The sequence below is a fragment of the Cyprinus carpio genome, unplaced genomic scaffold, assembly GCF_018340385.1.
Source record: "Cyprinus carpio isolate SPL01 unplaced genomic scaffold, ASM1834038v1 S000006548, whole genome shotgun sequence".
NCBI classification, from domain to species: domain Eukaryota; kingdom Metazoa; phylum Chordata; class Actinopteri; order Cypriniformes; family Cyprinidae; genus Cyprinus; species Cyprinus carpio.
Window position 1 is genome coordinate 307,040 of NW_024879211.1, and position 17,199 is coordinate 324,238.

General features: G+C 37.5%; 1 protein-coding gene across 1 annotated transcript; it reads right to left on the minus strand.

Moving 5' to 3' along the window:
- Positions 1-2,754: 2,754 nt before the first annotated feature.
- Positions 2,755-8,657, minus strand: LOC122143970 (gastrula zinc finger protein XlCGF49.1-like). Its single transcript, XM_042754574.1, has 2 exons — positions 8,602-8,657; positions 2,755-5,184 (listed from the first exon to the last, which is right to left on the minus strand). Exons 1-2 carry the CDS (start codon positions 8,654-8,656, stop codon positions 4,436-4,438), a joined length of 804 nt encoding a protein of 267 aa, XP_042610508.1. The 5' UTR covers position 8,657; the 3' UTR covers positions 2,755-4,435.
- Positions 8,658-17,199: the final 8,542 nt, after the last annotated feature.

Genomic DNA, 17,199 nt, shown 5'->3' on the forward strand with positions numbered 1-17,199 from the left:
AAAGTGATTTATTATATAGGAAAACGATAATATTCAGTAGATTCTCCTACTTTTCTTGATGTATATTGCCAGTTTATCAGAAAGTGATGATTTTGTTCTCTTTGACTCATTTGATGGAAACGCTACTTGTTTGCAAATGTTTTGTGCGATATTCCAATTTTGCGCATAAGTTAAATGTGCAACTTTGGATGGAGGATCTTGGCTGGTAACTAATATGTTTTTTAAATGAAGTCACTTCAATTCTATTTCGGAAACCAAGCACACACTTTTTTTTCTTTTTTAAATCTATTATTCGCTCGCATATCTCCTACAACTGAGGTGTTTTTATTTATATTTTATTTTTTAAGGAAGGGAAGTCAAAAGATAATTACATCATCATTAGAGTTGCCAATTAACTTCAGAAATGGAAAATAAGGGCTTGTAAGGAGTGAAATTATTTCCTTATGAAATGAATTCTTTGTGAAGCCAGAATTTCAGGAACTCTCGCAATGCAAATGCAGATGCACCAAAACAATGGGCTTGATCTCCTCCTCGTGGAGCCAAACAAACAGTTAGGAAGATCTGGAAGAAAAACCATTTGCTCTTTGGTACATTCACCCATCCTTCCCCCAGGGCACATGGTCCAGGCAACTAAAAGTTGTTACGCTCACATAAAACATTTACTATATCTTCAGGATTCATGATTGTAAACTTTTCATGTTTGGTGTCATTTTTTAAAGGTCTTTGTGCGATTGGTAAAATGGTGTCAATTTCACAGTAGTCATTTTATATTATAAGAAAAGATTGAAAACTTTTGTAGAATTGTGTTTTGCTGAGGAGGGGGTGTGTCCCCCTTTAGGGGTCTTTGAGAATGTTTATCTCCAGCCAGGTGTGACCCTGATGTGACCACGGGAACCTAAAAAAACCAAAAGGTCTTTTATGTTTTTACAGCTGATTTGAAGATTTCTTTGTTGTCTGGTCTGAGTATTTAAGGGAAGTGACAAAAACACTACTGGGCGACTTCTGTTGCCAGAAAGTCCGTAGTGTGGAGTGTATTTCATATGCTCATACTATGTATCTTCCGGAAGTCAGGTATACTATTATGTAATTTGTGTTAAACACATTGTGCCTACAGAGCACACTGTATAGTTGTTTGTGCTACTACATGTACACATTGGCTAGTTAAGTTTATTCTCTAAAACACCTGAGTGCTTTGCTATGCATTTTAGACCATGTGTCTTAAATTAGGATAACTGTTACCTGTGTGACTATGTTAAATTTGTGTGCCTCCTGCATGGATCACTTGGCCGTTCCCAATATGGCTACAGTGTCTTTGTGCAGAAGCAAAGTTGCAACACAACTACAATGTGATTTACAATTACACTATCCTTTCTAAATTGGCTTCTAATTATTTGCATTATGTAATTGGCATGATACAATTTTACCTGACTGATAATAAATTGTTATATTTGATTTATTCTGCATTATTCTTAATTCATTATTACTAGTAGATTAAAGCGAAGGTATTACCTCAAATCTGTGTTCAGGATTGTTCATACGAAAGGTTTAATAGATGGACTATGGGGCACATCAATTGAGTCCATTTCGATTTCTGACTATCACGGTCTTAAATAAGTTGCAGTTTTCGTAAATATATAAAAACTATGCTTTTTGTATGAGTAAGCAGAGCGCGACCGACTTAAAGGTAGATATTTACCCTGCATCCAATGTTTAAGATCAGACTGACGAGTTTGTGTCCGTGGGGAAGAGCATTCAATCGCCGAAATGTTACTTCTAAAGCGATACCGGGTCTGCAGTGAACGAATAACTGAAAAGTATGGGATTTTTTCAGAATACTCAAATATCTAAATTAATAAACAATCGATATCTGTGATCAGCTTTTGATAGAAATATTGCCCAAATTTAATGATCACGTGAAATTGGAGTCAGATTAAACGCGGAGCTAGACTAAAATTCAAACTAAATCCTGATAAATTCAGAAGCGCAAATAAAAGACAGAATACGCATTAAACCTTTGACCAGGCTGCTGGATTCCGCTTTTTGGGCTGGCGGGTGGATCCTTACAGGCTAATTGAAATTCTTCCTTTTATTCCTTATTTATAATGTTTACTCTTGTAGAAAATAAGTGTTTATTATTTATGATCATTATTAAAATAAATTAATGATGGGAGCGAAATTATACAGTGCCTTCTTTCTAAATCTTTACAGACAAATATATTTTTCCCAAGAAGTTATCTGTCAAAATAAAGGAGAGGTAATGAATAAACAAGTAGTGCGTGACAAAAATGCATGTTGTTTTATTAAAGAAATTTAAAAATCTAAATTAAAATATAGGCCTAATATGTGAGAATATTGACATTTTGCATATAAATCCATGTAGCCTAGCTCACTAAAATAGGCTTCCACTTTTAATGCTCCGATGCAAAGTAAACCACAATTTCTTGTGAATAATATAACACATAATTCATATTTTATAAACAATACTGCACATGTATTAAATGTTTCAAATCTAAAATATGGTGTAATACTGTGTAGCTTAGAGAAAATATAAGCACAGGCTCATAGGCTTGACATTTATCCTGCTTGAATTCATTCTAAGAAATGCACATAACTTCATAAGTACTAAACTTTCATCTGTGAATATTAAATATTTTAACTTCATTTTCCCCGACTGCAGCCGTCAAATGTAACACATCAGTGAGGCAAAGCTGAATGCTATTTGCAAAAAATGTGCTTTGATGCACTTGTTTGATAACTTGTGGTTAAAGCGCCACTCAGCGGTCAAAAGTTGCAAATGCACTTTGCAGATGCGGTGGCGGCAGAATGATCATTTTGGTTGGCCACCTACTGTATGTACTGTATTGTGTGGACGACAGTCAGACATGATGTGGAACTGTTCAAATGAAGTTCTGATAGCCTCCTTTTGGAATGATCTGAAGCATTTTTATATGTAAAGACAGTTTCTGTGGGTCTTATGCCGCCTTCACACTGGCAGTTGAAATCAGCTCCATAATACGCAATACGCCCCCAGTTGACGTCGTACTACACCGCTGAAAAGCGTCGGAAAGCTTCGGAAGCGAGTAGAACAAAAATGGCGGAGAGATTAGAACGATTGATCTTGTCAGTATCTGAATGTGCAGTTCTCTATGATCTCTCTGATGAGGGTTATAGAGACATCAATCGGAAGGCTGCTGCGTGGAGGAAAGTTGCCCAGGACGTTGACATGTCAGGTCAGCTAAATGTGATATAGTGGTATATTCATTTTAATTGTATTAACTGCCCTAATAATGTTAGAAAATCATGAAAATAAAAAAATGACATGACAACTTATCGTTATAAAATCATTATTTATTTTATTAAAAGTTAAGAATTCAGGTTTGTTTATCAGTACCATAGCAATGCCAACTTCCGCTGGAATTGTCGGATAGGAACCGTCCGTAGCCTTTCGCAAGAGTTCAATTTTTTGAACGCATCTGGATGACCAACGGACACGATTTTTTTCGCACTGCACTCGTTTGGACCCGGTTCGGAGCCATTTTGCATGCGGTCTGCGAATCTCCATAGGAAATGAATGACTTCTGGTCGTTATGTAGCCGTGTCGGAGCTGATTTCAATTGCCAGTGTGAAGGCGGCGTTAGAGAGGATTCCAGTCAGGCAAGGAAGAGGTCAAAAGGGAGTCTGGCTTTAGCTCTTTAACTTGAGAGAGGGAAATCCCACTTTTGCCTTATGATTTTCCCTGTGAGATTCAGAATGTGTGTCTCCAGACTCATTTATCTTGGGTTATCTTGCCTAAAGTTGAGAATGCTGGAGGAGTTCTTTTTATACAGTCACTAGTTTATAAAATCATCCGTAGAGGAGTAACTAGTTTACTCAGGCTTTGTGGTGACAGGTCTCAGTTTTATGATCATCCAGTGTGAGACTCGGGGCATTTGGTGAAATTCAGTTCTTTGCATTGTTTTAACAAAATTCTGGGCTGCATTTCCCAAAAGCATCGTAAGCTTTGGAGGTTTCAATGGGTCTATGATGTACTTAAGCTGCTTTTGGTAAACGCAGCCCTGATCAAGTCTTCAGTATCTGAAACACTCCAAAATTTTACATCAATTTACATGTAGCAAGCAGGACGGGGTTGAGAGTTGTGGGAACAGAGCAAGGAGGCGGGAACCTTCCATGAAACTCGAGGCCTCAATCCCTTCCCACGGCCCCATCCTGCTTGCAACAATGATGTTTGAGGTCTTTTTGATATGTGAAACACATTTTACACTGAAGACACGTAAAAGGTCTCTCTCCAGTGTGAAGCCTCATGTGATTATTAACGGTTGCTTTATGCCTGAAACTCTTTCCACTGATCACATGTAAACGGCTTCTCACCAGTGTGACTGTTCGTGTGATAGTTAAGGTTTAGTTTTGTAGAAGTTCTTCCACACAGTTTGCAGGTTTATTGCTTCTCTCTGGTGTGAATTCTCATGTGCCCGTTAAAGTTTGTTTGTCGTGTGAAACTGTTTCCACAAAATTTACATGTGAATGGCTTCTCTCCAGTGTGAATTCTCTTGTGACTGTTAAAGTTTCCTTGTTGAGTGAAACTCTTTCCACACTGAGAGCATGTGTAAGGCTTCTCACCGGTGTGAATCCTCATGTGCCTTCTGAGGCTTCCTTTTCCAGCAAAATTATTCCCACACAGTTTGCAGGTGTAAGGCTTCTCTCCTGTGTGAATAGTCATGTGGGCATTAAAAGTGCTTTTATGAGTAAAACTCTTTCCACATTGAGAGCAGGTGTAAGGCTTCTCTCCTGTGTGAATAGTCATGTGGGCATTAAAAGTGCTTTTATGAGTAAAACTCTTTCCACATTGAGAGCAGGTGAAAGGCTTCTCTCCAGTGTGAATTCTTATGTGGACTTTAAGTTTTCCTTGATGGCTGAAACTCTTTCCACACTGTTTGCAGATGAAAGGCTTCTCTCCAGTGTGAATCCTCATGTGGACTTTAAGTTTTCCTTGATGGCTGAAACTCTTTCCACACTGTTGGCAGGTGAAATTACTTCTAGATCTAGTGTTTCGAGCTCTTTTTTGTGAGGAAGTATTTGCTGTCTGTGAGCAACTAAATGATTTTTGTCCAGTTATGAATTCATGGTGTTTTTTGTACTGATCTTTATCTTGTATTTCTTTCAGTTCTTCACTCTCTTCTTTCAGGTCTGGGGTGAAAAGAGACAAATACAAGTTAACACCCAATTTTATGCAACAGTAGAACAGAAATCGATAATGGCTCCAATCTGCCTTTCATGTCTAAAACAGGTTGTCAAACTCAGCTTGTAGAGGGTCACAGTCCCACAGAGTTTAGCTCCCACACACCTAGCTTTAGTTTTCAAGTAATGAAGACCTTGATTAGTGTGTGTATCAATTAGAGTTGGAGCTAAACTCTGCAGGGCTGTGGCCCTCCAGGAACTGAATTTGGCATCCCTGCTATAAAATATAAAACAAATACATATTGCCGGGGCGTTCGTGGACACTGGAGAAGATGGCCACCTAAATTGTAGCTCTGCTCCTGATTGCTTAATAAATTGCTACCCTCTTTGATTTAAGTTAAAGAATCCTAATTAAAAAGCTCAACACATGAGAACAGAAATTGAAGACCTTTTACTGAATCCAGTCTGTTTAAAGGCATCAGTATCAAGGGCATATGACATCTTGTCTAGTAACTGCACCTCTGCCTTGCCGGGACTGAAGGGTGTTTGAGAGAAAGACACTGGTCAAACCATTAAAGAGAATGACTGGGCTGTTGGAGGTGATAATATGTAGTCTAAATATACTTCCCTTGGGATCCATGAGCTCAACTTTAAAAAAGTTTTATATGATATATATTACACCGATGCATGTTAAGAAGATGTTTATCAATGCTACTGTTTCAAGTGTGAAAAAGATAAAGGTACATTAGTTCATTGTTTTTGGTACTGTGACAAAATTTTGCCTTATTGGAAGAAAATACATAGGCTAATGAAAGATCTTCTTGAACTAAACTTTGATATGACCCCAGCTTTGTATTTATTGAATCTTAATCTGAACAGTCTGTTTTAAAAAAGATGCAGTACAGTTATTTATTGTTCTGGAATATTTAGCTTAAAGTGGTCATATGATGCTGTTAAAATTAACATTATTTTGTGTATTTGGTGTAATGAAATGTGTTTATGTGGTTTAAGGTTAAAAAAAACACATTATTTTCCACATACTGTACATTATTGTTTCTCCTTTCTTCTCTGTTACGCCCCTTAACATACTATGCCGTCTTCCAGGCCAGCAGCACAAAACTCAGTCCAGCTGCTCTGCTCGTGCACATCCCATCATCGGTTCTCTTTTAGCAGTTCAGTCAACGTACTGTTATGCTGTGTTCACACCAAACGCGAATAGAGCGTCAAATTCGCGTCTACCGCGTCTAGTTTGCCGCTTGGACATTTTGAGATCATTCGCTTCATTCGCACGTGAAATTAACTTCACAACAGACGCGAATTCGTGTCATGGGGGGGGCTTCCAGCTGAGTTGACGCAGCATTTTCAACCACCATTTTTATTTGGATAATTTTCTAAATATTACTGTTATCGTGTCATGAAATGTAGTTTTAAAAGTATTTCAGGCGAGAATGTAGTTGTTTTAAACTCAAATATGTGGTTTATTTATAAAGACAGCGCCTATTTAAAAATGTGATTCGCCGATCTCGGAGACGGTCAGCTCCACGCGATCAGCTGGAACTCAGTGATCATGTGTCCGCCGAGAGCAGCCTCACCTCGGCTAGACCTTCTGACATTTGCCGCTGGCTCTGATGTCTCTTCAGTGGTTCAAGATAAAATATAATTCGTTTGGGGTAAATATTATCTTTGGCCTTTATTCAATTAATCTATTAATATGTTATATATATATAGGTACTTTTAATTCCTGTCTCTATAGAAATATAAGCTTTTGTCATATAGCTCCGGTTGACTGCTCACTGACAATACCAGGCTCCTGATTGGTTAACATGGCGTGAATTGACGCCAAAGTTCAAATTTTTCAACTCGGGCGGCAGACGCGAATTTGCGTCAAACACATAAATGCACAAAAGCACCATTCGCGCGTATCGCGCCAGACGCTCAATTTGTGCGAACTTGACGTGCGAATGAGGCAAATTCGCGTCTACCGCGCTGCGCTAAACGCCTCATTTGCGCCGCGAGACCTCCAGACGTGCATAAATGCGTCTTTACATTGATTTAACATTGAAATCATTCGCGCCAGACGCTCTATTCGCGTTTGGTGTGAACGCAGCATTAGGAGTAACTTAATAACTTATACTGTCTTTTTATGCATTGCGTATTTTACTGCGTAAACATAAAACCATGTCTGCATTTGTGATCTGAGAAACAACAAGCCTACTCTACAGCCGTTGTGCCACAGACGCATTTGCAGGCTACTGGTTCAGGATCCACATCCTCAATAAAATGCGCTGCACACATCTGAATATTTCACTTCAATGAAACACACAGTGACTCCACAACATGGCAGCTGCAGCAACAGAGAGAATAAAAGGTACAAGGTGTGTCTTTGCATGCACATTTGGGCGGCGTTATGCAAATCTTCCCACATAGTGATGTAGAGATGTGGGGGTGTGTTAGAACGAGCCGTATAAGGGGGGTATGGATGAGTCTTAACTTTTATAAAGAATATCTCTTTGGATTTGAGACTTTAGTCTTTGCAGCTTCACAGATTTTCTTTATGCACCAAGAGCTTGTAACTCTCCAAAGAGAAAGGACAAATTTAAATCACATCATATGACCCCTTTGAAGGACTATTATAAATCATACAGTGTGTGCCTGGCTTAAGGCAAAGATGCAAATTGGGTCTCCCTTGATGCGTCTGATTATGTACAGGATATCACCAAGTTTAATTCATGTTATAATAATCCTAATAATTACATAATTCTTTTTCTAGTCTAATTCATATTTTTGAAATATAAACATTCACATATTTAATCAAACGTGTTAAATACTGAAGAATGGTAAATATATATAAAATGAATATGTAATGGTGTGTCTATTTCTTCCTTCTAGAGTTATTTTTCTTGGTGGCTATTGAGTTTATGGTTACTGAAAGACTTTTAATGAGGTAAATGTAATATTATGTGGTATATTGTTCTTGAGCTGTTTTATTGATGTCTTTCTACAGTACAAACACTGATTGAATGATTTCATTATACATGAAATGGATTTCTGTAAGTTACAGCCTACAGGTGTTTTCAGCACACAGTCTGATGTTCATTCATGTTTATTTTGTGCTGTAATCAGTAGTAAAGCAGAAGAGATGATCCTTCACGTGCGCTTTGCTTGATCTGAGGTGGCAACAGTGATCTGTCACGGCAGAGTAAAGAGTGCTGAAACAGCGTAGACTGGGATTTAAGAATCAATATCAGTTCTTAAAAATGATTATCAATTAAAATCAAGAAATCTGTGGAGACTGTTGCATAAATAAGTGATAGAAAAAAGGTTTGTTTGGGCTACTTCTGTATTATTTTTCCTGGTTTCTGTAGAGCTGGTAATTTTAATAAGGATCTAATCAAACTGTGTTCAGCTTTGAGAATGAAAACTAACCTGTGTGTGTCTCAGTCTCTTCATGTTTGACTCTGAATGTTTCTTCTATCTTCATGTCTTCACTCTCCTCTTTAATAAACTCCATCTTTATAACAGTGTGTGTCTCAGTATCTTCAGCAGGAGTTTTTCTGTGTGTTTGAACACTGTCCTGTTTAAGATGAGAACAATGAACAGAAAGAAAAATAAACACAAACTAAATCTCTCTCGTCTCAATCTGCTCCCTAGTTCAGTAGTCAGCACACTAGTAAGGGAGTCAGTCAGAGTCAGAGTTACTGGACTTAAATCACCTGATGAGAAAAAACCCCCAGCAAATCAAGGGACACAAAATAAACTATTTGTAGTAAACCTTACTATTGAACTTTAGTTTCTGAAATAGGCTTTCTGACAATATTCATATTTATAATAAGATTATATTTGGTGTTTACTGATTTGTATATATTTAATAGATTACAATGTCAATAAAATAAAAAAAAAATCAGTTGGTTTATTCAAGTTTTCATTGTTTGTTGTTTTGAGCGTGCGCTGATTCGAATCACTGAAACATTTTGTGAATCATTTGATTCAATTGACTCGGATCTTCAAAAAGCTCCGTTTCTCCATCAGTACTCGATGATGAACTGATTCAGATTCAGAGAGAGATGAGACGCAGCGTTTCTGTTACTCTTGCGCTTTACAAGAACAAAATACCCTTCATTAATAACACTTAATAAAAGCATTACAGTAACACAGTCGGTAACAATTCATTTCTAAGTTTTATACACAATTCTCCGGAGTAGTTGTATCGATTTAAACAGATTAAATGATTAAAATCACACACCTTTCTTCAGCAGAATCACAGACGCGGGAGCGCGCGCAGCCTTATGACGTCACACCGCCAGAGCAGAATAAAAGTCCTGTTCGTGAAATGAATTGAATGAACTGCAGAGCTGACAAAAGACCAAAACTGATCTTGATCTCCAAATTACAGGACTGGAAAGAACCTATGAATATTTCAAGCAAAATTAAATTTGTGGCTGCAGAGAGCTTTAACTATTTAGTTTGTTAACTGAAACTAAATCTTTATGCCAGTGTATTAATCTTATTCCCTTTTCAGTTTCTCCCAAAATATAAAGCCAATAAATCAAAGTTCAGCTTTATCTGTTTAAAGTGAATTTCATTAAAGTACTGTGAATGTAAAGGATTACCCAGCAAACATGGGCCCCTGCAGGTTTTCTGTGGGACAGTGTGACGATGACAGGAAAATGAAAACAAATTGTCCATAACAAAAATATAATATATCTGTGTGTCATGTGTATATTTATTATGTAAATGCACACACATGCATGTATATATTTAAGAAAATGTTATGTTTTTATATTAAATATATTTATATATGATATAAATAAATGTGTATATTTATATACATATTATGTAAACAAAAACTTTGGTTTGGATGCGATTAATAGCTATAAATTGTTTGACAGCCCTAATAGCCATTAATTGCATAAAAAAAAATTAAACAAAAACTTTTATCTACATTTAGTCATTTAACAAAAGCTTTTATCCAAAGCAACTTACAAATGAGAACAACGAAAGCAATCAAATCTAACAAAAGAGCAATGATATACAAGTGCTATAACAAGTCTCAGTTAGCTTAACGTAGTACATGTAGCAATTTTTATTATTATTATATACTAAAAAGAAAACAGGTAGAACACAAAAGAATAGAGCAGCTAGTGTTATTTATTTAGTTATTTTGAGATAACATTTTTGAAGAATATAATTAGAATAAAGAGAGTGCTAGAGTTAGAGGGTCAAATAAAGATGGAAGAAGTGTGTTTTTAGCCGATTCTTGAAGATGGTTAAGGACTCTTCAGCACGTGATTAATTCTAGCCAACGAGAGCTGGGACTGCTGGAACTCTGCATAGTTAATGATTTATTCTAGCCAATGAGAGCTGGGGCTGCTGGAACTCTGCATAGTTAATGAGCTGTCATTCCGCTTCAACTGATACCGCCCAGCAGGTAAGCTTTTTACATTTCTCAGTTGATTTCTAAATTTTCCATTACAATTTGTAAAATTCGTCAAAATAGCTGTAAATTAGTTAATTAATAGGAATTAAATTACACCTTTTAATATTAATATCATTGGTGGCTTGTGTGTGTTTTTAAATGACCAACGGTTTTAACGGCCGACTTCAGATCGTTTTCTGAGGTAATCTCTGGTAATATATCCTTTCAAATTGCACATGAATTCATTAAATAAATTTTTTAACGTCCATTTTGGTGTAATTTAGGTTTAATTTCCTTTGCTGTTTTGTTGTTGTTTTAATTACTCAACATCGAGCAGTAACGTTAATGTATAATGGAGTTAATTCCGTATAATGTCTCTGTTATAAAGTCCTAAATAGCAATATAAACAAAGATTTATATAGTATAATACAATACCTCGGCTACACACGCTTATTAAATCTCGTTATCATTAATGTGTGGCTGTTCATAACTGATAGACTTCGGTAAACTCCGCGCTGACGGGTAACATAACCTTACGACTGCTGCGCAAACTATATACATTATCTTAAAAATTATTACAAAGATACAGTCATTTTACTGGCATGTGAATGTTACTTAAAAATAATAGATTATAAATATCTTTGTAAGAAGAGTTGCGCGTCTCACACACGAGCTGGTGCGAGCACCAAGAGAGAGAGAGAGAGAGAGAGAGACACCGAGAGAGAGAGAGAGATTTTGATTTTACAAAAACTTTATTAAAACAGTTTACAAATCAAATTCATAAGTTACATTAAATCTGAATACTCTTAAAAATGTAATTATCCTCTACAACAGAGCACCATATATTGGAAATTTTTTCTAAATCATTCATAGAACTTTAATAGTTAAAATATATTATTAAACAAGCTTTCAACATTTTCACAAAAACAACAACAGCATTATCATCTATAGATCCTTCCACCTTATTTCGTCTACTCATATACACAGCCATCTTTGCCCTTCCCAAAATGAAATTGAAACGTTGACATTGCTCTCTCTTTTTCTGGGAATACCTATAACCCAAAATAAACAATTGTTTGGAAAAAACTACACCAAACAATTTAAAAAGATCTTCCAACATTGAGAATAGTGGAAAGAGACGACAGCATTCCATAAAACAGTGAAAAACTGTCTCCCGACAAGTACAAAAAGAGCAGTCATGATTAATATCAGAGTTTAACACAGAAATAAAAGCATTAACAGCTATGGCTGAATGTAAACCCTTCCATTGAAAGTCAGCAACTTTCTTCAACAGTGGAGGTTTATACAGCGCTCTCCATTCAGGTCCAACACTATCAATCAAACCTAAACCAGCTCTCCATGGAGTGTCAAGTTTTCCGTTTAATTTGTCTTTGTTCAAAATCTTAACAGTTAAACTGTGTAACAATTTCTTATCAGCATCACGAACAAACGCGTTAGAATTACCCGTTTTTAGAAAAAAACCTGTATAGTCCTTAATGTATTTGATAGGAAATAAACAGCAACACAATAAGGTAATTGTTTGTGTGATCACTTTGTTTGTAAACGGTTTCATCGGATGCCTGCGTCTAAATTAACGTCCGGTCTGTGTTTGTTTGTCAGTCTGGCTATAGTGCTGTCTACAAAAACAGTTAACGTTAAGGTGATGTGTAGACTGAAGTTGGGCTCAGGTGGTTGTGCTGTGGGATGTGTTTCACATACATTTATTTATTTGTGGCGCTCACAATATCAAAATTAACGGATTTTCCAAAAGGCTTCGTTGAATAAACATGATAACATACTGCACATTTAAAAATCTCAACGAGGCGCGAGTGTTTTTATATCACTGTATTTCTGAAGGAAGACTATCTTTATTTAGTCTATTAAATTTTCAATGTCATTTTCATTTCATCTTGTATGTTATATGTCTGATAAAGCAGCGTTTGTGAGCTCAGCGCTGCTTTGTGTAAGTTAGAGCAGTTACTGGGAAACCTCTGTTTCTCCCGCTTTAAAGCACCTGCTGGCAGAGAATGAATTTGCATTTCAGTAAATCCATCTGATTTATGCAGCAAACATATTTTGCTTGTTATCAGAAATAATCTACTCTAGAGGGACTACTTAGCTGTTGTTGTTGATTCTATTTGGAAATCCACCGGAAGTTAAGTTAAGTTAGGGCCACAAAAAATAACGTTTATGTTGTTGCAGTCGATACTATCTATAGAAGGTGGTGACTGTAGCACATGCACATTAAATATAAAACTATTAAAGCAAAGAACTGTGGGGATTTGAAATGTTAACTAACATGCACAATTGCTGATGATGTAGATTTTTTTTCTTGTACTAAGTACGTTTTTTTTTTTTTTCTTGTTTTCTTGCCATATGACTTTGATATGAGAGGTTTTACGACTGTTTGGCCCATACACACACGGAGGGAGAAGGTGGACAAGTCCCTGCACAACTAAGTTCTTACACTCATGTGTTCTGCTGTACTGATGTTAAGACAGTGGATTTAGTCCCTAATCAATGTGCTAACTCGTGCTGCTGCTGGGTTAAGAGAGAAATGTCTTACATTTCAAGGTGTGTAAGGCATCACGATACTGAACACAGATTTAGTAACACTATTAGTAACTCATTGTTGAAAATTAGTTTTGTCTTTCTCTCTGTTTCAGGAAGTGAAAGAAGTCACATGAATTCAAAGAATTCCTTTTTGCTGAGTTTCCAAAACTCAGACAAGGTAGTGGTTTTGAATTGCTCAAAATTGCTGGAAACACTTAAATTCGTCAGCTGAGCATCAATCCATGTCCCAGTGAGGGCTACCACATCAGACACTTGACAGATCCACAAACCCAGACTGGTCATGCCTCCTTTTCGTTCTAGCACTTCAGAGAAGCCTAAATCTAGAGCCTGTAAGTTCCTAATGTTAAAGCTGTTGTTGCCTTCTTAAAAAGTTACTCAGAATGACAGTCACATCAGAGTTGTGTTAAATACTAAAATCATCTCCTCTGAAGATATGTCAACCAGACTGCAGTAGTGAGCTAGCTGGACCACCTCAGAAATGTGTCACATTTAGGAGTTTCCTTTTTTCACGTATCAAAGCTCATAGTGATGAACGTATGAGTGTATTGCTTTATACTTGTAAAACATCACATGTGTAACACGTGCCATACGTCCAGTGCTCAAATTTAATCAAGTCTTATGTGAGTCTCCACAATGAGATTTTTTTATTAATCAAATTGATCATCATTATCTTAAAAAATCTGAGGGACCCCTCTTAATCTATTTTTGTTTTTTTTGTTTTTACTTTTAATGGAAATTCCCTAACACCCTAACAGGGCTCCTGGATCCCCCAGCTCAGGTCATAAAATTAAAAAAGTCTGAAAATTGATGAACATCTGACAGGAACTGTACGTGTGTAGAAACAGTGAATGCAGGTAGAGAACAATTTCTGGAGGTGTTACAGAAGGTAGAGGTGTTTTGATATTTAGTTGACATTGCAGGTCATTCTATGAGATTATTACACTAACAGCTAACTGTATTTTCATATCTTTTTGTGTTTTGCTTGCTCAGGAGATCCAGCCATTTTTTTTCTACCATCATGTCCAAACTTCAGTATGGTTTTGAGATTTATTTTGGTAAGCAAACAACAGATTTTTCCTCTTCATTTATTTCACACACATCCAAGACCATTCCAAAATGATTTTTTGTTTTTCTGACTTTACTATTTATAGGTATGTATTTGAGTGAAATTATTTTTGCTTCATTCTGTGAACTACTGACAACATTTAAAATAAAAATATAGTTTTTATTTACATTTGCAGTAAAAGAAAACTGGAGGAAACAGGTCAGAATAACAGATAAGATGCTCTGTATGTTTTTAGACCTCAAATAGAACAAAGAAAACTAGTTCATATTTGGGTTGAACTGTTCTGGAACAGTGTTGTAAATAAAACGTAACCACTGATTTCTAGTTGTGTCCTCTTTTGGAAGACCATTAAACACACAGCATCTCCAGAACATGGTGGCGGCGGCGGCAACAGCTAAAGTAAAAGTTACATATTTTTTCTCTGTGTGAACATTTGGGTGGCGTTATGCAAATCTTCCAGCATTGTGACTTAGTTATGTGGGGGGGCGTGTTCGAACGAGCCGTTTTGGGTAGGCATGGTTGGCTTTTTTATAAAGATGATCTCTTTGGATTTGAGACTTTAGCCTTTGCAACTTTACAGATCTTCTTTATGTACCAAGAGCTTGTAACACACCAAAGAGAGAAAAAATTTAAATCACATCATATGAGCCCTTTAAAGTAGAGTTTATAAGCGCAGCGCTTCTTTGTTTACAGTGGTATCCAAGGAAACACTGTAGATGACTGTGCCTCTTGTCTAGAATGTTCCTGAGATCCTTTTCCCCTTTGTTAATGGCAATGCTCCCCTTGCTGACTCCTAGATGGAGAAGGGGTGCAGTTAGCAACACTGTCTATGAGCCTCAGCTCTAGACTGATCATCCCTCTTAGAGGAGGATTTGGAGTGCCAAGAAATGCATTTCCTGAGATCAGCCGATTGCGCTTTCACCTCCCTGAACTTCTCCACAACTGCATCGACAGAAGTTAGCATGCTCATCAAAAGCAGAGCTTTGTGGATAAAGTCTTTTCTTTCTTCCCGATAGCCGCAAGGTTTATCCACAGATTCTTTCCGTAGCCACTATTGCCACCATTGAATGCCCAGTGGAAGCAGCAGTTTGCTTGGTGGTGCGGAGAGCCTAATCTGTGGTGCAGCGCAGCTCTTTGACCGCCTCAGGCGACAAACCTCTGCCCTTATCCAAATCCTTCAGCAAGTCAGCCTGATAGGCTTGTAACACCGCCATGGTGTGCAAAGCACCAACAGCCTGACCCGCTGCCACATACGCCCTGCCATTCAAGTGCAAAGTGCTCTGAAGCGCTACTGACATCAAGGCAGGAATCTTTAAAGATGATGACTCACCCTGTGAGAGATAGCTCGCAAACGTCTCTTCAACAGGGGGCATCCTCACGTATCCCCGCTCAGCCACACCCTCAAAATTAGCATAGTCAGCATGCTGAAAGGGATGCAACCAAAAGGAATATGGTTAAGTTTATGGTTTAGATATCTCTGAGTGGAGATCTGGGAGAAGCGGAAGACTCCCGGGGGTGGGACGATCAAGAGTGGCCAAAAAGCGATCATCTAGCCGGCTGTGAGTCTTTTTTTTTTATATAATTTATTTATATGCAGCTGGGGGTGGTCGATGCCGATTCAGTGCTCACACTTTCATTATCATCACCAACCACATGCTATCAGGATCAGATGACTCTAATGAAAGAGTGTTTGGATACCGTAGCACATTAGAGCTCACGCATAAGTTTTTGAAAGATCCATACCTTTCTTGAGCTTCTCCGCGAGCTCAACCTGTGATCCCCATGAGCTGAGTTTTCACCATGCCTCGCCAGCAGCAGGACCCGACCCAACCCGCTAGACACAGATGCTTGCCAACATCACACAAGTAGATACATTAAGGCTGGGGATACTCCTCTCTGCAATCCCACTCCATTTTACCCTCAGATCTCCTGGGCCCTAGGACATCAGAGAAGAGAGAAGAAAGGGAAAAAAACCCATAGACATGTAAAAGAACAGCACCACAAGCACTGGCATCCACTGCAAGAAGAAAATGTTTCTGGAAATTAGGTGCAACCAATACAGGAGTCAATAATAACTTACTATTCCTAAGAATTGACAGAGTTCATAACAGATAGCAGGTGTAGGGAATTTACCAATAGCATCAACTTCGGCATCAATTGGTTTTATGCAACCCTGAAACCAACATTGTACCCAGATAGGTTACAGTTGCTTTTCTAAAGTCATATTTGGCAAGGATAATAGACCCGTTAATTTCCCCTGTATCCACTGGACCCAAATTCTCCACCATTTCTTCAGATACTTCTGAAGTGCCCTGACCAACTGATGAAGTTATTGATACAGTATCAACCGTCAAAGAGATTACATGAGTCATATACAATTTTAATAAATTCATATGACAAACTTCTAATGTCTTCCGGCGATCAGGTATGTTTAGTAAATAGTTGTTACTGGGAAAACATTTCGCAATCGTATAAGGTCCAATAAATCTAGCCTGGAAAGGACCAGTCAAATGGGTAATAAAGCCAATACTTTGTCACCTATTTGAAAATCTCTGGATTTAACCTTGCAGTTGAACAATGTCCACATCTTCTCTTGAGATTTACCTTATTTTCATTGAACAATAGCTCTAGCTTCATATAGTCGGTAACGAAAGCTATTTACATAATCTAAAACACTTTCTGATGGTTCAGAGGTGTTCCATTTATCTGCCAAGACAGCAATAAGGCCTCTGACAGGGTTTCCAAACACTAATTCATTAGGACTAAACCTGAAGGCCCCAATATACTTCAAACAAAGTTCGTTTTCATTCTTTGTTTGGGGGCAAAATCATTTTGAAAAAGCTAAGCAACGGTATACTGTTTCCTAACATTCCGACACCCCCGCCTGCTGGAGGCGGGGTGTTGATTAATGTAAACATACATGTGTTGTGACGCTTGTACGTATCCCCCTAAACACAACGATGAAACG